This window comes from Myotis nattereri (assembly GCF_964212035.1).
Source record: "Myotis nattereri genome assembly, chromosome: 1".
Taxonomy (NCBI): Eukaryota; Metazoa; Chordata; class Mammalia; order Chiroptera; family Vespertilionidae; genus Myotis; species Myotis nattereri.
This window is the reverse complement of record NC_138075.1, coordinates 26003935-26027283: the sequence shown is the minus strand read 5'-3', so window position 1 is coordinate 26027283 and position 23349 is coordinate 26003935. Positions and strand designations below refer to the sequence as shown.

Below are 23349 nucleotides of genomic sequence, written 5' to 3'. Positions count from 1 at the left end.
GCATATATTGTATCTGGAGTTTGGGGGAGAAGATCATGAGTAGAGATTTGGAGGTAACTGCATAGACACGATATTGAAAGCTGACGATGTAACAGTGCCAGCCAGCACTGGCTGCCATGCAGATACCTTCCCAGGCAGTTTCATTATTCTGTTTTTATTAAGTTGCACAGACAGCTGTGATGCAACCAAGTGAACACCTGCTTTCCAGAGAAACATGTTGACTCCGTGCTCCTAGGCCTGCTGTCACATCCTACAGTGCTCAGAGCTCACGTGCATCCTAACACTATACCCTTTACAGCCCCTGCAGACACATAGAGAATGGGAAGGGAATAAGCGAAGGGGACCACCCTGGATCACCAGCTCCTACATGGAGCCTCCCAGCGATACTGAGGAGTGAGCAAAAAGCAGGAGGCAAGAGAAAACGAAGAGCATGGTTGTCCTGGGAGGCTAGAGAAGAGTGTCAGGAAGGAGGGAGGCGGCAAAGGTGTGAAAGTCTCTAAGAGTCAGAAGGACAGGATTGTTGTGCACCTGGAGTTTTCCTTGAAGGGGAGGGACTGCCTTCTCAAACATCCCTAGGACCAGGTGTATGGTCCATGGTCAGAAGAGAATGCGGGAAGGCTGGGGATGATTTAGGAGAGGAGAAAGCACTTCTTCCGAAAGAAGGGCATTGTCAGAAAGGGGTGGTGGTTATGTTGTGATAGACTTGGAGTGATGAAAAGACTTTCAGCTAGTAGAATTTGAGTGGATAGTCTCATTTTCTGATACAGTTTCCAAAAGCTCACTGAACTAAAAGTGGGATTGGTACTCTAACTCGGTACCATGGGATTGGTATTTCATGGACTCAAATAGTACCTAGAGCTGTAAAATTAAACACGTAACAGGAAATTTTTAACATAGCCTGCTCTTTCAACAGATGGAGGCGACATGCTATAAATTAGCATTGCCCTTCTGTTTAATTCTGTTGCTTTTTGCCACATTTAGTGATGCTTAAGCAGGTTTGCTGATAGTCAAGATAATTACTGATAATTGTCAGCATATGCTTCCTATTTCCATCACCCTAAGAAATAGGTTGTAGGTGTTATTGATTTGCCACCATACAGGCATACCTCATTTTATTGCACTTTGCTTTACTGTGCTTCACAGATATTGTGCTTTTTATAAATTAAAGGCAAGACCCACCCCCAGCAAAAATATTACAGCTGGCTTTATTGCGATACTCACTTTGTTGCAGTGGTCTGGGATGAACCTGTAGTATTCTGAGGTATGCCTGTATTACACATAGATACTGTATTTTTTACTAGTAGTTTAATAAATCCACAGCATATATATTTCTACATATGCTAGTCAGTATCCAAAATTTATATTGCAGCAAAATGAGTTTGATATTATAAATAAGGGTGAGGAAAGGGAGGAAGGGAAATAGATAAAGTAGGAAAGAAAGAAAAAAATTGCACTTAACTTAGTTGTCTGTCTTGAACCTCCTTAGTTTTGACAAGTCATTAAACTGTGGGCACTCTCCCCCCTCCTCCCATGTGCCCATCTATATTTTGAAATTTTAAAAAAAAATTGAGTTGTTGTTATAATAAAGATGTAATAGGAGGCTTGGCATTTCTTTTAAATTGTGAAGAAATTTTTATGTTTAAAATAAGATTTTTAAAAATCCATTAAAAATATAGGGAGCAAATGAGATGTTCTGAAGGGAGTACCTTAGTAGTAATGGCCAAGGTTGGGCATGTCCAAGTCAGTTCAATTTGTTGTATTTTAGTTCCGGCTCTTCGTTTCCTCCTACCAGGGTATAACTTCACATAGCCTTAAAAAGACAGTCCCGCAACAAACTGTTCTCTAAGGGAAATGAAATGTGGCAAGAATGAGCTTTTATCATGGTGGCATTGGTGTGTTGGCCTTTTTGAGAGCGAACGTTCAGGCAGTAATAGATGATTTATCTTGATTTCTGTGAGATTGTGCGAAATGTTGAAAGCATCTGGTTTTTATAAGAATCTACTTAGAATTATTCTTTCTGCTAGTGTAGTCTTTCTCTGAAAGGTATTTCATTGAAATAAACAGCATATTGTTTTCCTAGTTAAAAAATAGCTCGGAAGTGCTGGTTTGGATTGTGAGAAGAGTTTCCCTTTGGAGATGGACTGGTGCTTGCTTTGCATTTGGCTCAGTGGACTGGCTCCCTTCCATTCTGTGAGGGGCACTTCTCCATTCCGAGTTGTGGCCCCACGTGCTGCCTTTGGACGCAACAGTTAGCACGTTCCTCCACTTGAAGGCTTACCGTTCAATAGGAGCCTGTAAAGTTCTGAAACGGAAAGGTAATCTGAACAATCTGACAGCAGAACTCTCCAGAAAGCGCCCAAGCCAGGTTTAATTAGGTAGCAGTGCAGGACATTCTCCCTTCACAAAAGGTGGGGAAGAGGAGGGAGGGGGTGAGAACAATTGGCATTTATCTGACCCGATGCCCAGCCCAGCCCCCAAGCCCAGCTGGAGCTGGCTGGCCCCGCATTCTGCAGGCAGCCTGCAGTTTTTGAAACACCCCAAATGTTCCAGCCTTTAAATAGCAGCGAGTCTTCTAAAACGCTGCTGCGTACTGCAAGAGGAATTAAAGCGGCTGCCTTGCAGGCAGGAAGCCGACAAGCAAGATGCTTAATTATCGTGGAAGTAAGTGCTTGTTACCGCTGCGTGGAGCGGGGAGCGAGGCTCATCCTCAGGGTGTCGGGGTGATTTGTAGACAATGCAGCCCTGTCAGTGCAGTGCTGGGTCAGCAGCATCTTCCCAACATGGATTTGGCAAGAATCTAAAGGCCACCCCTTGTGTCGTGTGTGGAGCTTGGGAAAGGGTCCTCTGCCTTTATTTCCGGGATGCACGCCGCCGCGCAGGGTTCTGTGCTCGGGATTTGTGCCTCTCCCTCCTGACTGCTGTGCACCGAGGAAGTTGGTCTTCAAGGCCCTCGCCTGGAAGGATGCTGACAGCTCTTGGTCGCTCTTGGGGAGTCTGCAGAGGTCTCGCTACGGCAGAGGTCTAGTTTTTGCTTTCTTCATAAATGAGCGCCGAAGGGTGGGGTGGGTTGCAGTGCCTAAGGAAATGCAGACATTTTGGTAATTAGTGAACTAGCTCCAGCTTTAGGAATAGATGAAACTGGAGAGAGCTTGGGAAGCGGTGGTGGCGAAAGCCGGATTCGTTCTGAAATGTTCCTCCTCGGGGTAAGTAATGAAGTAGAGGCTAACACAGAAGCGTGCTGGGTAGGGTGGCTCTCGGAAAACGCTGTTTATTTTCTGTCTGTTGTATTGGCTCTTGCCAGCTATGTAAAAGCCTTTGTAAAAAACATTAGGACTTTGAAATATAGAAGATGTTAAAAAGTGAGTGCTGCTACATACTAAATAAAATGACTTTTCAATTTTTAGTCTTGTTAAAAAAAAAACAGACTATGTATTGTTCAAGTACTGAACTCTGTGGGTTATGTCTCAAAACTTTTGGTCAGCGCAGTTGCTGGTGATATTCTGCATTCTGGAGGTCGCTGGAGTCTGTAATTGGTCTGCCCTGGGAGTTGGAGCCTTAGTGTCCTGGAATGAGATCTCCCCACTCCCCATTCTGTGGAATAGCTCAATTAAGCTGAAGTATTAATACTCTTTTAAAATATATGTACTTCCAAAGATGGATTTCATTAAACGCTTTCACTTTCTTTCAAACCTGCTTTGATAAAATACTGGGGCATGAGCTGTGAACCACATTCATTGTGGAGTCTTTTACTTTCATGTGTCTGGTTTTGGCAATTGCATATTTATTTTTCGATGTATTTATCAAATGCTAATTCCAATTGTCCTTCTCTTTCAGAGAAAGCATGGGATTATAGCAACCACAGAGTCCCAGTAATACAAGTTCCATTCAGTTTTTTCTGAAAGAAAGCCATCTATTAAAGTGAAGCAAAGGAACGATTGTGGATGATAATGTTCTGAAGATCTGGATTTTCAGAAGCTTGAAAATAAGGCATCGTTTAACCTTTTAAATGAAAAAGAGTAAGATCTCATGCAACTGCTGTATTTGCTGGAAACCGTTCTCCGAAAGGGAAGTGCACATTTAGAGCTGGAGATGATGGTCCTTTCCGCAGGGATTTAGGTCTGACCTCTTTCCCATCATGACCAGCTTGAAAAGGTCGCAGACGGAGAGGCCTATTGCCACGGACAGGGCCTCGGTGGTGGGCACCGATGGCCCTCCCAAAGTCCACACTGACGACTTCTACATGCGGCGCTTCCGGTCCCAGAACGGCAGCCTGGGATCCTCGGTCATGGCTCCGGTAGGGCCCCCCCGCAGCGAAGGTCCTCACCATATCACCTCGACCCCCGGAGTCCCAAAGATGGGGGTTAGGGCTAGGATCGCAGATTGGCCCCCACGGAAGGAAAATGTTAAAGAATCTAGCCGTTCAAGTCAGGAAATAGAAACCTCAAGTTGCCTTGAGAGCATGTCCTCCAAAAGCAGTCCCGTGAGTCAGGGAAGTTCTGTTAGCCTCAATTCCAGTGACTCAGCCATGTTGAAAAGCATACAGAACACGCTGAAAAGCAAGACGAGACCATTGGAGAGCATGGACTCCAGATTCCTCATGCCTGAAGCCTACCCCAGCTCCCCCAGAAAGGCTCTTCGCAGAATTCGGCAGCGGAGCAACAGCGACATCACCATAAGTGAACTTGACGTGGATAGCTTTGATGAATGTATCTCACCCACCTACAAGACTGGGCCCTCCCTGCACAGGGAGTATGGTAGCACCTCTTCAATCGATAAGCAGGGAACGTCTGGAGAGAGCTTCTTTGACTTGTTAAAGGGCTACAAAGATGACAAATCCGACCGAGGCCCAACTCCAACCAAGCTCAGTGACTTTCTCATCGCAGGTGGGGGCAAGGGTTCTGGTTTCTCTTTGGATGTTATAGATGGGCCCATCACACAAAGAGACAACCTCAGGCTCTTCAAGGAAAGGGAAAAACCACTCAAGCGACGGTCCAAGTCTGAAACTGGAGACTCATCCATTTTTCGTAAATTACGCAATGCCAAAGGTGATGAACTTGGGAAATCATCAGATCTTGAAGATAACCGGTCAGAAGACTCCGTCAGACCTTGGACGTGTCCAAAGTGCTTTGCCCACTACGATGTCCAGAGTATATTATTTGACTTGAATGAGGCGATCATGAACAGGCACAATGTTATTAAGAGGAGAAACACCACCACGGGGGCTTCGGCAGCTGCTGTGGCGTCCTTGGTTTCAGGACCTTTGTCCCACTCAGCCAGTTTTAACTCCCCGATGGGCAGCACGGAGGACCTGAATTCCAAAGGCAGCCTCGGCATGGACCAGGGAGATGATAAAAGCAACGAGCTTGTAATGAGCTGTCCGTATTTTCGGAATGAGATAGGTGGAGAAGGTGAAAGGAAAATCAGCCTGTCGAAGTCAAACTCTGGCTCCTTTAGTGGGTGTGAAAGTGCCTCCTTTGAGTCTGCACTCAGTTCCCATTGCACAAACGCAGGAGTGGCAGTGCTTGAAGTGCCCAAGGAGAACCTGGTGTTGCATCTGGACCGCGTGAAACGGTACATCGTGGAGCACGTGGACCTCGGCGCCTACTATTACAGGAAATTCTTCTATCAGAAGGGTGAGTAGTTCTTTCTGAAAGAGTACTATTTGTTTTGTATTGCTTGTTTTTAAGTTGTGTGACATGAGATTTTCTTGTATTTCCTCTTGATGGTAAAATAGTTAAATAGTTATTTGCTGTGATGTATTTCTCTTTGTGATGTATTTCTATTTGCATTTTTATGAATCCTTTAAGGTATTAAAATGTCTTGTATATTAAATACTCATGTTTTTTTAAAAAACATCTGATTTAGTGAATGAGGTGTATAATCTTTGTGTAGAAGACTTGTGTATCCTTTAGGAATAAATGTTAAAGTTGAAAATATTTTAAATATAGCTTTATATTAAGGGATACAAAAACCATCTTAATGCTGCCTTTCATTAATGTAATACTTTTGCAATTAGTGCAGGACCATTGCTTTTCCACCTCAATGTTCTCATCAGTTAATGGGAATTGTAATACATCTCTCTTTGTTTCACAGGCATTTTAGTGGGAGTTAATTACATTACTTGACAAAAGTCACAGAGCCAGTAAGTTTCAGAGCCAGGAATCAAATTTAGGTCTTCTGTATTTGAACATGTTGGTGACTTCCTTTCTAGTCTTTTTTGTTCTTGGGGGGGATAGATACACACACACACACACACACACACACACACATACATTGTTGGGTTATAGTTTGTGTACCATTTTATCTCAGACTTTTAAGAAAGGCCCTGTGATTTGTTAAAAAGTCAGTAGTTTAAATGAACTCGTAAGAGCTTTCTAATAGTGTTTTTGAGCAGCATTATTAATTGAAGAATGAGTTTGTCATATAAGCACCCAAGCTGGGAAACAGGATGCTGGCCAGGGAGGGATATGCACTGTAGTCTGCTGGCTGGCTCAGTAACCTCTGCAGCCAAGTTGAGAGGCCCTGTATGCAGATGACTACAGCAATGTTTTGATTTCCCACTTACTGTTTTGGAGTTTTTGAATCTTATTTAGACTTATTTTTCTGAATGACATTACATTTCTAGTACTCATTATGGCTTTAGAATAAAACTTACCGTAAGGTTATTAGATGATAGACCCTATTTTAGAGGGTCTCCTATTGACAAGGAGAATCTTAACTTGTTACAAGTACATACTAGTATGTCTCCTAAATATTCGTGGCAATGCTTCTGGAATTAATATGATAATGAAGACCCCAATTTCATTTTTAAGCAACTTTTATTCTCTTGGAATAATTTCCTGGAGTAGATTTTAGAAATCACTTTTTCTTATACTGTCCTTTAAGCTATAAGGTTTCTCAGTGTTGCCATCTTGGCATTTGGGGCCAGATAGTTCTTTGGAGGGGGGCTATCCTATGCATTGTAGGATGTTCAGCAGCACCCCAGGCCTCTATGCCCTAGATGCCAATGTGTGTCCTCTCCCCATTCCCCAGTTGTGACAACCTAAAATATCTCCAGGCATTGCCAAATATTCCTTAGGCAGTACTATTGCACCTAGCTGAGAATGCCTGGCCCATTGTACCTGGGGAAATTTTCACAGGTGTTTCTTAGCTGTCTGTGGGTGAAGGCCATCTTGCTGAAAATTGACATTTCAGGTCCAACACAAGAAAGAACATATTAGTTACAATCTTTTTTTTATGTAGTATTAGGTACTTTCCCCCCATTAGGCAGTATGGTAACAGTAATAATCAACATTTTCAAGTACTTACTATGTACCAGGAACTTTGCTGACCTTTTGATGTGACATGCATATTCTCATTTCATCCTTTCTGCCCACTGTGGTAGGGATCGCTGTTGGTGACATTTTCCAGATGAGAACACTGGGCTTAAGTGACAGTAGTGGTTTAGCTGTCATGGAGCTAGTAATGTTGGAATCAGGATTCCACCCTGAGTCTGACCAAAGTCATGTTCTTAACCGCTGGGCTCAGCTCTCTGCTGTATTAATCTAAAAGGAAGGAGGGTATTTTAAATCTGATAGAAATTTGTTTAAAGGATTTTTGTCTCTCCAAAGTTGGGGATAAAAATTTGAATGCCTATATTTCAGAGTAATCCAGTTTAGCTCATAACACTTCATAAATTTAAAAGCCACCAATCCAAAATAGTTTCTAATTTGAAGCATGGAAAAGTACCCTCTTACCCAGCATAATTAGAACTGGTTAATTGAAAATACCTGTTAAATCAGGAAATCTTTAAAAAGTGTACATATTCAAAATATTTTATTTTCATTAAAATATATAAAAGTATATTTGCCAAACTCTTGTGAGTCCAAGGGCTTTTTCTTTGACAGTGATTCTACTATTTTGAGTCTATGTTTGTATTAATAGTATAAACCACAAGAGCACAAACATAGACACTAGCAAAGCAATCTGAATATTATAAAATCTTAGGTTTCATATTTTTTCTCATTTTTTTATAGCCATCTTACCCACATCTAATCCAACAGCTTTTTTTTTAGTGACTTGTCTTTATTAAGTCTTTCCAAGGCCTTCAACTTAGTTTTTAGTAGGAACGAGATTTATTTTTTGTGATCATATTCCATAAGCTTTCATAATATTTAATTAAATTTTATAATTACAGTAACAAGTCAACTGGTATAGGTTTGGAAGACACAGCCGACTCTTTGTCCAGCTGGTGGGAGCAGAAATCCCATGTGTGTGGTGCTGTGGATTGCCTGCTAGTGCCATTGGGCATTCATCATTGTGAGCAGTATTTAATCCAGGAGGTTGGCTCAGTGAAAGGCAGTTACATAGAGTGCCAGCTGTATTTTCTCGGGCCACACAACTTAGGATTTTCAACTCAAACAGGTCATTTGTCACAATATGATAATATACAGCAAATTATGACTATGGATAACATCATTTGAAGCTGATATTAAGCCCCCTAAAGTATGACTGTATATTAGAATATTTAATATCTATATGTTTATCGCTGTATAAAATATAGTTAAGTAATTCTGTCTTATAATTTTTATATACAAATTGATTCACTGCCATTAGTGCACTAACTCATTTTTCCTAATCAGAACCTTAAAGTGAGTCAGCCCTTTTGCAGGAGTACATCAATGCCAGGTGTAATTTATCTCCCAGCAGCAGGGTGTAGTGCTCCTGGCCTGGTGCTCACTCTAGCCTCTTTATCACCACGTATTTTCTCACCACATTCTTCTGTTTAATGCATTTCTGACTTCATTGTGCTAAGTCTCTAGGGAAGACAGTATACTGTCAACATTATATGTAAATTTTAATTGTGTTTGGCTGATGTTTTTATAAGCATCATTATTTGAAAATTTCGTCTTTAGAAGATATTTGGCTTCAATATGTAAGCCCAGTCTATTGCTGCAACGATCCCGGACCAACAGAGGAATCCCACTGTTTGCACTTATTAAAATAAGCAACACAACTGTCAATGTTCTTTTTTCCGGTCCTTTTTCCTGCCCACTTCTCTTTGCTCTTTTGTAGTGTGTGTGATGTGTCTGCTGAGCCTCAGCGAGGAGTAAATGACAGTAATAATACAGCTCACATTTATTGTGTTATTACTTTGTGCTTTATGCAGACATCCTCACTTAGTGCTCATAGGGCCCCAAGTGAAGCTGTCAGTGAGATAAGTCCAAGTGGTGCAACCTCAGCCTTCCTAGAGAGGCACACACCAGGCAGTAGGAGAGCATTAAAACTAATCAATCTAGTCCTCTCCCTTTGAGTGCATATATGTTTTGTATTTAGCTTTTATGTACATAGTCACCATGATCAAAGTACCAAGGTAATTTGTAAGTGGAAAATATTAAGTTATAGAATAATTGTTACCTGTAGTCGGCTTGGCTGATTGAGGAGACCTTTTCCTAGCCATTACTCCCTTCGTTTGCTGTTCCCATACTGGATTTTTTCGTTTGCACTGACTACACAATTGTCTGCGAGGCATGACCTCTCTGAATCCCATTCAGAGAGATGCATCAATAGGAAAGAGAGGAGCCCAGGGGTTGCCTTGGCTGTGGTGTTTGTTGCCCCATTGGTCAAAATGTCAATAGGGTATCTGATGTGAGGTGGGGTGTCACTCTCAAAGTCAAGTTAGTGAAGATGCTCTGGTAGGGCAGCGCCCTCCCTGCTGCCCAGCAGCCAGGAGAAACTGCCATTATCTGGGCCGAAGCTCATTTAAGAATATTTTCCACTCCCAAAAAGAGGGAAAACTGATGTTTGTGCACCCGATAACTTTGAATCACCAGTTTGACTGTTTTTATTGTTCACCTTCTTCCTACACCTCCACCTCTCCCCACCCTACCCCACCCCCATGTTTTGGAGCACACACGCACACACGCAGAAATCAAGTTCAGCAATATGCTGGGCCCCAGGATTAACCAGTTTGAGGACACCAGCAACTTGGATTTCAGCTCCTACTGTAATGTCCAGTTTTCTTTATTTACGTCCCACCCTCTTGTAATCATTTCTTTAGAATATGTGCACTTAACTTAATCTGTACTTGAAGTGGCAGCTTTAGCACTCTGATGTACTCTTAATTTTGTTCTCAGAAACTATGCTTCAAGTTCCAGTTTGTTAACAAGCATCAATAAGTAGCTATTATATGTTTTAGTGGAGTATTGTAGGGTACTGCTAGAACATCAGGGACACCATTCAGCTAAGCTTATTTGTAAAAGTCTTGCTTATTTTGTTCATTTTCTTCTTTTTTTTAATCCAGTGAGTATAGCAACATTAGGCTTGAAGAAACTATTATGTCTTCTAATTCAGAGTTTTAAAAAGATAATTATTCTTTTTTTTTATTTTACTGTTGAGACTGTTATAAATGCCCCCCCCCTTTCTTCCCCCTTTGTTTTCCTCCCCCATATCCCCATCACCCTCCCCCTAGGCCTTCACCACATTATTGTCTGTGTCTGTGGGTTATGCATATATGCATATTTGTTCTTTGGTTAATCGCTTCCAAGTCCCTCCTACACCTTTCCCCTCTGAGATGTCAGTCGGTTCCATGTGTTTAATGCTCTGGATCTATTTAGTTTGTCAGTTTATTTTGTTCATTAGATTCCACATATAAGTGAGATCATGTGATATTTGTCTTTCTCTGACTGGTTTATTTCACTTAGCTTAATAATCTCCATGTCCATCCACACTGTCGCAAAGGGTTAAGAGTTCCTTCTTTTTTTATAGCTGCATAGCATTCCATTGTGTAAATGTACCGCAGCTTTTTTATCCACTCGTCTACTGATGGGCATTTAGGCTGTTTCCAGATCTTGGCTATTGTAAATAACACTGCTGTGGACATAGGGGTGCATATATTCTTTCTGGTTGGATAAAGGTAATTATTCTATGTTTAGTTTTGATATGCACAGTGTTATATCTCAAGTCACTCAAGTCAACAAGTCTGTTCCACTGAACCACAGTGTACTCTGTGATCTTGAACGTAACAGTTAATTTCTGCCAAAATTAATATGGAAAGGTTATATATATGTATACTTGATTGTTTTAATGTCCTTGCCTTTTATTTTTTACTAGAGGCCTGGTGCACAAATTGGCCTGGCCTGCAGGATCAGGCCCAAACTGGCTCTCCGACATCCCCTGAGGAGTCCTGGATTGCGAGAGGGCACAGGCCAGGCCAAGGGACCCCACTGGTGCACGATTGGGGCTGGGGAGGGATGCAGGAGGTTAGCCAGCTGGGGAGGAACCACAGGAGGGCTCCAGGGTGTGTCCAGCCCATCTCGCTCAGTCCCATTTGGCTGGACCCCAGCAGCAAGCTAACCTACCAGAGAGTCTGCTCCCTGGTGGTCAGTGCATGTCATATCGAGCGGTTGAGTGGCTTTAGCATATCATTAGCATATTACACTTTGGTTGGTTGAAGGGCCAACTGGACACTTAGCATATTAGGCTTTTATTATATAGGATTGTGATCACATAAACTATGTGTAATTTGTTTAAAGGGAACTCTCTTAATTATGTAGTCCTCCTCAGGGGGATTTGAGGCACTAACTAACTTACTGAGAAACCAGCCTAGGAATGTTCTGCTGCTGACTTTTTAACTGCTCAGGGCTTCTGGTAGCAAGGAGGCCTTTAGGTATGAAAGTTGACATGTTTACTCCTTGGAAGACAAACATCCTCTCCTTTCTTGGGTGTGATCTCTTGAGTCCCAACACTGCTTGTTTAAACCCTGACCTATTAAGCATTCAGGCTTCTGTGCTACCTGTGTCATATCAGTCCAGAGGTTTGTGGAAGTCGGTGAAAAGGACATGTGCTTCAACTGCTGCAGCCCAGCACATGAGCATGTTTTAGGATGGGTTGTTCTCCCTTCTTCTCTTACTCACCTCACCAGTTCCTGCCTCTCTGGGCTCATGATGCCTGTGTGACCCCCTTCCTCCCCAAGGTGCAGGTGCTCTCCCTCCAATGCTCTGAGCCACCCTGTGCCCCTTGTTTCTGCACAGTGCTTGCCATGGATGCCCTGGTTCATAACCAACCAGTCTAGGCTCTACCTGAAGGCCAGGACCACAGATTAGGTGGGCCCAGGTTTGTTTCACAGTTGAGTGAATGTTGGGTGCTGATGTGAAGTATAAGATCTATTGAATTGAGGAGCCAGTATATCTTGCATTTATAGCATCAGGTAGAGGCAATCAGGGTTCTCTGTCTATATGACCTTGTGTTCTGTGGCAGACACTGAATTAATATGTTATAGTTCCTTTTCCTCTCCTTTCAGGAAATGAGACCACAAGTCTGTGTGTGGTCACAGTGGTTTTGTGGAAATTAACCAAGACCACCAATTGATCCCCACAGACCCAAAACACCACTATGGAGACTGATTTTTACTATTGTAAACTTTATTGGACAAAACTGATAGATGATAAAATCAGTAGGTGACAGTTTGAGGAGAAATAGGAGGAAAAGCAGGATTTGCATAATCTCAAAAGATCTCCCCAAAGATATATGTAAATAAGGAGAAAGATAGTAAGGTCATGCTAAGGACACCAGGCAGACGTCACCTTAATCAAGTGAATTGAGGTCTATGTCATGGACCCCATGAAATGATGAACTGAAAAGGTTATGTCATTTCTGTAGTTCTCTTGCCCAAAATGCATAACCACAGGCCAGTCAGGTGAAATCACCAAGCCCAAATTGAGTAATAAAATCTTTTCGAAGTTGTCTAAGTCTTCAAAGACAGGTACTGATTGAAAAACGGTTACAGACTGTAGGGGGCTAAGCAGTGGTTCTCAACCTTCCTAATGCCGCGACCCTTTAATGTTGTGGTGACCCTCAACCATAAAATTATTTTCGTTGCTACTTCATAACTGTAATTTTGCTACTGTTATGAATTGTAATGTAAATATCTGATATGCAGGATGTATTTTCATTGTTCACGACCCACAGGTTGAGAACTGCTGGGCTAAGGAGAAGTAACAATCAAGGGCAACATGGGATCCCGAATAGGATTTCGAAGCCCAAAAAAGACATAGTGGAAAAACTGGTGAAATTTGAGTCAGTCCTTTAGTTAATGGGATTGTACCAATGTTAATTTCCTGGTTCTGATTAATGATGATTGTATGGTGTGTAGTTACATAAGATCCACTGGGGGAGACTGGGTTTAGGGATCTATGAAAACTCCATGTACTTTTGCAATTTTTCTGTAAGTCTAAAAGCAGTCAAGATAAAAAATGAAAAACAAACCAAAAATCCTTCAGGTAGTCAATGACAGTGGTTAACACATGAACTGTCCACGTGAAAAAGCAGTGCTTCCCCAACTTCCTGTGTCAAAGTGCATCAAGTGACAGCCATGCTTACTGATGGCCATATTTCAAAGAATTTTGTGCTGGTTTGTAGTCTAAAGCAGCAGTTGCCAACCGGTGGTCCATGGACCACTAGTGGTCCATGAGGTCCAAAAGGTTGGCGACTGCTGGTTTAAGGAAACCTTTGGAGCAGCAGTCGCTAACCGATGGTCCGTGAGGTCCGACAGGTTGGTGACCACTGGTCTAAAGGAAACAAGGGCCCGTTCTATTTTTATTTTAGTACAGTTGATAACACATAATAGAACTTGTCACCTCTTTTCCAAATGCATACCTCATTATAACTTTAGACACAGTGAGCCCCACATCCTGAGTAAGCTCAAAAATACTTACTTTATTGTATCAACTAATTTCCTGGTCTTCTCATGGAGCCTCTTCTTCTTATGGGGAGGCCATTCCTCTGAGCTTCAGGAGAGTGAGAGGAGAGATCTTCCTAACTTGACTTGAATCCAAGTCAAGTAGAAGCATTTGATGATGTAAAACCATCAGCAGACACAATCTCTTAATTCATATGGACAGTTAGCCATCAATCATGTAGGCTATATGTGGTCCCTGCACTCATAGCTTCTGCTTTGACTGGATTTCTGCCAGTATCTGGGGGACTTCCTTCCAAATCCTTCAAAGGCATTTTATATAGGAAGACTTCTTGCTGCATATCTCTGGTAAGGGATTTTAAATACAAAGAAATTGAGATAGAAGCAGGTGTCTCATTGAAATTGCTTTCCTTTGGATGTTAATTTTTTTTTTTTCTCTGACCTGGCATTTGAATTAGAATTCACTAACATTAGAAGTAAAGATTTGCATTACTATGCATTACTACTAGTATAGTAGTTGCATTACTGTAAATAAAAATATTATTTATAATCATTGACATTTGTAAATCAAATACATTTTTATACTTTAAAAATCTTCCTATTATAAAAATTATATATTCATTACAGAAAAACTAGTAATTATAAAAAATAAGAAAATTAATCTTGTTTTATTACTAGATTTTATTTCTGTCTCATCTTTTCTAATACATGCATATTTATTTTTAAACTAAAGGATCACTAAATACCATCTTATATATTTTTCATGATTTCATAATTGGTTATGCCATCATTTATTTAAAATTTCCAGCTTTTGTAAATTCAGGTTTTCCAATTTCTCGTTGTCATAAATAATACTTATATCAGATGTCCCTAAGTTTTTTGCTTTCCTCCTCTGCTCCCTCCAATGACCTTTTCCCAGTTTGGTGAAATCTATGGACTGCCCTTAGAATAATGTTTTTAAGTGCATTAAATAAAAGCACAAAGCAATGTAAGCATATTAAATACAGTTGCAAAAGTGCTTAAAATTTAGTGACATAGTAATATCTCTGCTTCTTATTGCAATAACAAATTATCTAAATTCAGGTCTGATAACTACCATAATTTCAAAGTAGTGATGAGCATAATCGATACTTGATATGTCTGCAATAACTGTAATGTGGTATGATTCCTATTGCTGTCAAAATCGCATGTACAGCTAATATTACTGTAGTTTGTTGTCTACATTTATAATGGACAGAAATGCTACATTTCATTTAGAAGTTAGTGAAAATAAAGGTATAATTTTTTATTCAGGTTCAGGAACCCCCTAATTTCTATCCATAGAGAAGTTTAAAAACCTCTGGCCTTATATAAATGACCTCACTATGTAATTTTCTTAAAAAAATCCTCACCCCAGGATATTTTTTCCATTGATTTTCAGAGAGAGTAGAAAGTAGGGGGGAGAAGGAGGGAGAGAAACATCGATGTGAGAGAGATCCATAGATTGGTTGCCTGCCCGCACATGCCCCAGAGATAGAACCTGCAACCCACGTATGTTCCCTTGACAGTGAATTGAACCCACAACTATTCAGTTCTTGGGCTGACACTCTAACCATTGAACACACCAGCCAGAGCTTGTTATGTAATTTTTTCCTACACATTCAATTATTTCCATAAGGTAGAACCCTATAAATTAGATGGTGTGAACTTTACACGAGTTCTTAAGAAAGCTTAGACCAGAAAGCGTAACTAATATGTTTCAGACTATAGTTTTAACATTTTCTTGCCTGCTTTGAATATTTACAATTTTATTGTTGAACATTCATTATAGGCCCCAAATGTTTTTATTTCTTTGATCACTAGTGAGATTGTATATTAAAAAATATAATTATTTGCTATTTGTTATAGATTGATAACGGCCAATAAAAATCTTCCATTTTGATTCTGTTACTCTTTATTTTTCCTTTGTTTCAAATAGAGTTTTCTTTGTACTTTTTCTTAAATCACTTTGATACAATTTATTAATGTCAACATAACTTCATATTAAAGCCTACCTTTTATTGGCAAGTTAGGGAGTCATTAGAGGTTGTTTAGTCACACGCAGATTTAAGCCCCACTATTTCATGCAGTTTTGGCAAACAGACCACCTTACCTTTTTTTTCCATTTTAAAATTTTTATATTTCAATTATAGTTGACATTCAGTATTATTTTCTAATAGTTTCAGGTATACAGTATAGTGGTTAGACATTTATATAATTTATGAAGTGGTTCCCCCCAATAGGTCTAGTAACCACCTGGTACCATATATAGTTATTATAATAGTATTGGCTATATTTCCTGTGCTATACTTTACATCTCCATGACTATTTTGTAACTACTTCTTAATCCCTTTACCTTTGTCACCCAGCTCCCCAAGCCCCCCAAGCCCTCTACCATCTGGAAACCATCAATTTGCTCTCTGTATCCATGAATCTGTGATAGACCACCCTACTTTTTAAGTTACTTATGGAAAGAAGAATTGGAACCTCAGAGTGCTGTGCACTTTATAATGTGGACAATTACTCTTGTGTAATATTAATTATAAGCTTAGGGGAGTGCGTTGGGACAGAATTCTGGCAGGTGGCCAGTCCTGTGTAAATGTCCATCCATTTCTCTGACCTGCTTTTAATTATGATGCAAAGTCTTCGGCTGTTTAGTTCTCATGGAACCTCCACCCTTGTCATTAGGATGAGCTCTTTGAGGGTCAGGGACTGAGACTCTGGGTGGAGTGCTTCTCTGAAAGTGCCATTCTTTAACAGTTGGACTCCTAGTGCTTCCACCTGGAAAGTCTGTGTTTCACTTGAATAGAAGAATATGCTGCTGCTGCCTTTTTCTTTTAATTCTCTTGACTTTTGGACCTGCCATATATATTAAGATGTAAGTTGCATGAAAATAAAACAGCTGAACAACTTGAACCCAATAGGCAAAGTTCAACAGCTTTATCGAAGCATGTGTTAGTGTCTCATCCAAATTCTCTGTCTCATGAAAATATTGAGCTAAAGAATATTGAGGGTCAAAGTTTATGTTGTTGACCGTACTGACAGTGGCATACTTGTAGCCTACCAAGTAGACTGTTTTAAGAAAAAATAGTTTAAAATGGTGAAATAATTTTAATTCCAGCTAGTAAAGTTAAGTGGTCACTGTTTTATTCTTTATTAGTATCTTTAGTGTCCCCCTTCTGTGGTGACTGAAGATGCCTTTTATAGAGAAAAGGAGTTTTCATCTTTCCTTCTGCATGGTCAGTTAGGGTAACTAAGAGTAGAATGTGAATCTTTTTGTGATTTTAACATCTATTGCTATATTAAAACACACTAGAGGCTCGGTGCACAGATTCATGCACCAGTGGGGTCCCGTGGCCTGGCCTGCGCAGATCCCGCTGAAACTGGCTCGCCGACATCCCCCCAAGGGTTCCCAGATTGCATAAGGGTGATTCTCAGGTGATGCACCCCGGAATCAGGCTCCCTCCTCTCTGGTTCCAGGTGCGTCACCTGAGAATCGCAGCTGCCAAGTCACCACAGCTCAGCAGCTCCTGCGTTGAGCGTCTGCCCCATGGTGGTCAGTGCGCATCATAGCTGCTGGACGGTCGGACAGTCCGGATGGTTGGATGGTCACTTAGGCTTTTCTATATATAGATTGTTACATTATAACACACACATAAGTAAGTGCTTTCTGAAATGGGTAGTGCCAGTCCACCGTGCCACCAGTGGTATATGAATGAATGTATTATGCCCCTACCAAGGACTGTTTTGGGTTTCTGAAATGTTGTCACTAATTTTAATAGGTGCAAGATAGTGACTGTTATTTGCTTTCTGTTTCTTTGATTTGTGTTCATCAGTTTGTTTTTCCTATTTAAAATTCTAAGTTAACAGTTCTAAAGAAATATTTGAGCCATGAATTATAACTTTACATGTTTTATATAAAGTAAAAATATATTTTTGCTCATAGTTATACACAGTCCAGATTATGCTGGTGTCCCTAGGGAAATTTACAACTGATATTAATATGAAGTCTGCAAATATCATGAAAAAAACAGTACAAGCGATCAGAATTCACTGGTTGAAGCCCTACAACTCTTGTGATTCTATTTTTCTTTACTTTTTTACAATGAAAATGCCAGGCTTAACTTCTTTTGCCTTGTGCCCACATGCTTATCTGTGGGTCATAACCCCATGTGATGTGAAGTGTGCTTGATCTAATTACTTGGTGCTTTGAACTGTTTACTATTTTTCCTCTCTAAGAATGTGAAATTATTATTTGTTATTGGAAATACGTCAACCAAGAATATAGCTATTTATGTGGAAAATTCTAGTGATTGCAGAACTGATCACTGGCACTCTTTGTACCATCCTTGTTAAAACCCAAGAACCAGAACTAATAAGAAAACCTCAGGCTAAACATCTGTTTAGGTGTTAAGTATGAAAAATATAGGCAGTGGGGAAATCACCCATATATGGAAAAAACATTACTATCTCTCCCATTATACACAGTGAATCCTTGGCTCAATAGTACAGCAAGGAATAAAGCTTTATGTATGATCTGACTACTTAATCCCTTTAGGTACCAAATTTTATTTAACTATTTTATTTATAATACAATTTTGGAAACTTGGGAAGATAATGTTCTATACAATGGCTAAGAAAATGAACTTTTGAATCAGTAGTTCAAATAATGTGTTTGAACTCTGGCACTGCCGTTTACTAGCCGTGGCTGGGAAGTGGCTTGCTCTCTCTAAATCATAGTTTCCATATCTATAAAAACGAAGGAAATATTGTATTTCCATGGTTTGATATGAATATTGGAGTGCTTGGCAAAGGGCCTCACTTTGCTGCATTGTATCTAATACAGTGATTGCAGTATTGGTTTGAGGCATTCCAGCATGCTGGCACTAAAATCTCATTATTTTTGGTCATGTAATAATGTAAAACCTGTGTTTCAAGTCATCCATTAGCAGATTTACCCACCTGAGCGTCCAATTCCTCTTCCCTTCCTCTGGCTTTCATCCTCCCAGATTCTCTCATCCAGGGCTCCCAGCCTTTCTTCATACTCATAGCTGCGGCTCCCCTGTCCCGGCTCCTTCTCTTCCCCTTCCATAAAGGCGGAGCTGATTGTGGGTCTGGCTGGAAGAGCTCTCTGCAGTTGGTGGATAGCTCCATTAGTGAAGGAAGGAGGTAAATGGCTGGTAGGAATAAATGAAAAATGCTGCAGCCTGGAGCAGGTAAGAAGTGCTGCCCAAAGGCTGTGGTCTGAGGGGAAGGGACTGCAGGCCAGTGACATCGAGGGACAGGCCAGAAGGACCAGACTGAAGGCATCTCTAAAAGGCTGGTGTTTTAGTTAAAGAAAAAAAATCTGAGTCATTTGTCTTGAGATCAAAGTTTAAGGACTTGAAAATTCAATCTAAGGTGACTGCTGAACCAGCCTCCTCTGCACTACATTAGGATTTTGAATGAAATCAAGTGTTTGTGTGTCTGTTAGGAGCAAACAGAGAGTGGACAAAAACAAAACAAGGGTTACTGTAAGAATAATACTTACTCAAGTTGAAAGGCTTTTTGAATAAGCAGAGTCTAATCATGATAGTAGTGAATTTAACACAGGACACCAGCCCAGAATCTTCTTCTACACCAGTGACACTGAAGTAGTTGAAGACCAATGGAAATGCTTTTTGGATATAATAGCTAGAGTCCTCTTTTAGTAAAAAAGGATGGATGTTTCTGCACAAACACACATAAGTTTTGAAAGCTCTTCCCAGAGTTATCAAACCAGAGATGAGTGTGTTTAAAGATAGATTCTGAGGAAAGTGTTAGAAAGTTAGTGTATAATTATCTCATCACCATTCCCCCAACTCAGAAATGTACTTCCTAAGCAGCTGGGGAAAATTGCACAAAAAAAGTCAGTGTTGATGATGACACATACACAAAAAAAAATTTAAATGATCTTTAATTTTTTGTTTTTTTTTAAAAATGAACAGTTGTCATTTTTATGTAGAGTTTAGTTTCATTTTAAGATAACACTTATTTTATCTGATAATTTATAAGATGATTGTGTTTAATATTTATATTTTTATAAATTTACATTTTTGTGTTGTAACATTTTTAAATTTTTGTATTTGAAATGTGTTAAATATTTGGTTTCACTAGTTTGTATTTTCATGAATTTTAACACTTTGAAATAAAGTATTAGTTTTAATATACCAAGTAAACACTTTCATTGTGCTCAAGTACTCAATCACTCTTTTAGAGGATGTCTAAGTAATATTTCAGATTAGACATGGACGATGAGAGGACTTGGTCAAATAAAGGGTTGTGGGAAGAATGTTTGGGTAGAATTTTTTAGGTGAGAAAGGGCAGAGTGAGTTTGAACAACAGAGAAGTTCCGTGTCAGAGGTCCTCTGTTGAGAGGATGATGGAAAGGTCTAAGTTGAAATGAGTGGTAGGCTGGTGACAGGTTGGGAGGGCTTTGGGAAGCCATGAGAGTATGCAAGGGCCCTTGGGAAACCCTGGGAAGGATTTTAAACTTAGTAGTGATGGTCAGATTTGCATTCTACAAGGGTCATCTGGTTGCTATTTAAACTAATTGGATAAAAGCAAACCAGTTAGAGGATTTACAAACATCCAGGCAAATGGTGATGGGGAAGTCAGTGGCCAAGGGGTGGAGACAAAGTAGATAGATTTAAGAGAGCTGTAGGAACTTCAGTTTGCAGGCATGGCACTGAATCTGGCATGAGCAACGAGGTGAATGTAGTAGCAGTCGGTAAAACTCAGGCTGCAGGGAGAGCTTCTTAGGTTTGGTGGAAGGTGATGTCCACAGGACGGACAAATAGAGTTCCACTAGGTAGATGTAGAGATTGAGGGCTCAGAGAGGTCTGGAGTGAGCATGTAGACTTTTGATCATAAGCAGCATTGAGATGGCAGTTGAAATTCTGAGAGTGAATACTCAGGATGGGAAGAAGAAGGGAAACTGAGTAATAGCCAGAGTGATAGAAGGAAAATCAGGAGAGAGTGCTGTCACAGAGCCAGGAAGAGTGTTTCTAGAAAAAAAATGAAATGATCCACTGTGGCAAATGTTAGGGAGAGTTTGAGCGAGATAAGGACCCAACCTATGTATTTGTTTTTAACTTTAAGGCTATCATTGGTTACTGCCGTGGAAGTCAGATTATAGTAATTCTAAGGTGAGGAATTAGGCAGCCCTTTCAAGAATTCCTGAAGGAGGATAAAAGTGTTGCCGGTGTGTTATATTTAAAGATAAAGAAGACTTGAGCTTGATCAAGTGATGATGGAAATCAGTGAATAGAGAGGGAGAAGTCAAAGGTCAAGGGAGGGTAGTCAAGGCATCAGAGCCCCTGGGAAGGTGGACTGGGTGGAGGTCAGCATTTAGGGTGAGATTGAGTTCTGGGTTGTAAAGAGAAGGAAGCAAAGGTCTGGATCCAGGTAAGTTTGCAAGTAGGATGGAAAATGAGGACATTTGCTTCTGAAGGGGCTTCTTTGTTTTCTCTGTGATTTAGACAGCATTAGCATTTGCTGGGATTGGGGAGAAAGCAGGTGCGGGAAGGTTGAAGGAGAACGGAGAATGTTTGAAATATCTGCTCTGGAGAAGGGGAGCTGGTCAGGGACAGCTTGGGAATGAGTTGAAGTTGCTGAAAAAGAATTGGCCATGGCCTGAGATACATATTTATGAATTTCCCTGCAGCAGAGGCAGCAGTCTCACCTGCACTTTCTGAGATGTGTTGGGTGTGATTAAGAAGTTCCTAGAGAGTTGGGTTTCAGTTGAATCCCAGACATGCAAGAAGCAGAATGTAATGGATATGTCTCACACTCATCTTGATCCCTCCACTGTCGTTCTGTGCTGCAGTATTAAATTATCTTCTTGCCCGGCCGGTGTGGCTCAGTAGTTGAGCGTCAGTCCATGAGCCAAGAGGTCGCCTGGTCAGGACACATGCCTGGGTTGTGGGCTCGATCCCCAGTAGGGGTGTGTGGGAGAGGCAGCCGGTGGATGATTCTCTAATCATTGATGTTTCTCTCTTTCCCTCCCTCCGCCTCTCGTTATCTCTCTCTCTAAAATCAGTAAAAAAAAAACCCTTTTTTTTAAAATTACCGTCTGAAGTTACTGAAGTGTGAATGGCCCCGGACTGCTGTCTGTTATTCTTTAAGTTCTTGTCTGCTTTCTTATACTATTTCAGCCTTCTCCCTTTCTGTTTTCTTCCTTGTTGTCAGTTGTTCCATCACATTGCTGTCTGCATGCAAGTCTGTATCAGCCCTACACTCTGGACTTTGTCAGCATCTGGAATTATCACACCTCTGGGCTTGAAGACCAGACAGCCAACCTTATTAAAATTATGTGCAAAGTAAGAGTAAATCACCCCTGAGTGTAATTCTCACAGCTGTGCTTTGAGGGTGTACCTGAGTGTTTGTAAATAGATTTTGTGACATTTATTGGGTTGTTTCTCAGTTGTATATGAGATGTTTGTTCCTGTATTTCCACGTGCTTTTCTTTTTTGAATCTCCATAGATTATGATAACCTTCTTAAAGAGCCCTCAATATTTATGATTATATCTTTTATAGTTGATCTTTAGTACTTGCAAAGTATTTTCATATGTATTACCTAAATTTTAAAACTACAGATTCGATATTTTATGCTGTAATTTCTAATTCTCAGGGATTTTGTATGGGAATAATGTGTATTTTCAAATGTTATGCATTTTGTATGAGAATAACATACCATGTCATAACTCATATAGTCATGTCACATGTAAATGATACAGAATGGTGTAAAGTAAGTGTTTTGGAAGTTTGAAAAATGGGTTATTTACTCCAGCTTTTCATATATTTCTGTGTTTTATGGACTTCCTCATTTGTGAACATCTCATATATGTATCAATTTTTAAAATTTTAAAAGAAGTGTATGCACACATACACAGGTGTATAGTAAAAATCACTTTTTAAAATTTTCTGTAAATTCATTTAATTTTGATCCTGACCTTTGTTTTTGTCAGGAGGAAGGTAAATCAGTCATAAGGAGACTTCCCCCAAGGTTCTGCTAACGTTTGGGGTCTTGAAGAGAATTCTCTGAATCATAATAAGTCACCTGGCCACACAGGTTCCCTAGGAGAGGCCCGTTGTCCCAGAGCACACATGCCCTCCGGGTCCAGTGGCCTCGTGGGATGCATTGGTGCTCACTATATGGAAAAGCCATTGGTGAGGCCCAGTGCTCTGGGACGGAGCTGTTTTCTCCGAGCCCCTTTGCCATCGTCCCTGGGCTCCCTGGGACCAGAGTGCTGCTCAGTGATGCACAGACCTTCTTGCTCCAATCCAGGGAAATGTTTTTTCAATCTTGGGGGAGTCCCTCTGTCTTCAAACTCTGTTTTCAATAGACTTGGGGGATTTTTGTTTGTTTTGTTTTTAAAGAAAAACTGAATATCTCAGACACAAACTTTTTCTTCGGCAAGGAAGAACACACAGTGCAGCCTATTTAAATGGTAGAAGTAGGGAGAAAAAGCAAAGAAACTCCACAGGCCACCTCTCTTCAGTGTTACCTGCTCTAAACCTATACCTGTGTAGCCAAGGCCTTGTTTTTATAACACATCGAAGAATATTGATGTTTGTTCAGTGTGTTTGCATTTTATTGATATAAAGTAATTTCTGAGTGATCTAAATGTCCAGC

The 23349-nt window shown here is 40.5% G+C and overlaps 1 protein-coding gene across 1 annotated transcript in view; it reads left to right on the top strand.

Annotated features, from left to right (window-relative positions):
• SIPA1L1 (signal induced proliferation associated 1 like 1) overlaps positions 1–23349 on the top strand; it is a 340556-nt gene that overhangs the window by 202770 nt on the left and 114437 nt on the right. The window contains exon 5 of the mRNA XM_081100632.1: positions 3835–5633. Within this exon, the coding sequence (XP_080956758.1) occupies positions 4136–5633 (1498 nt within the window). The 5' untranslated portion in view covers positions 3835–4135. The remainder of the gene's footprint in view (positions 1–3834; positions 5634–23349) is intronic.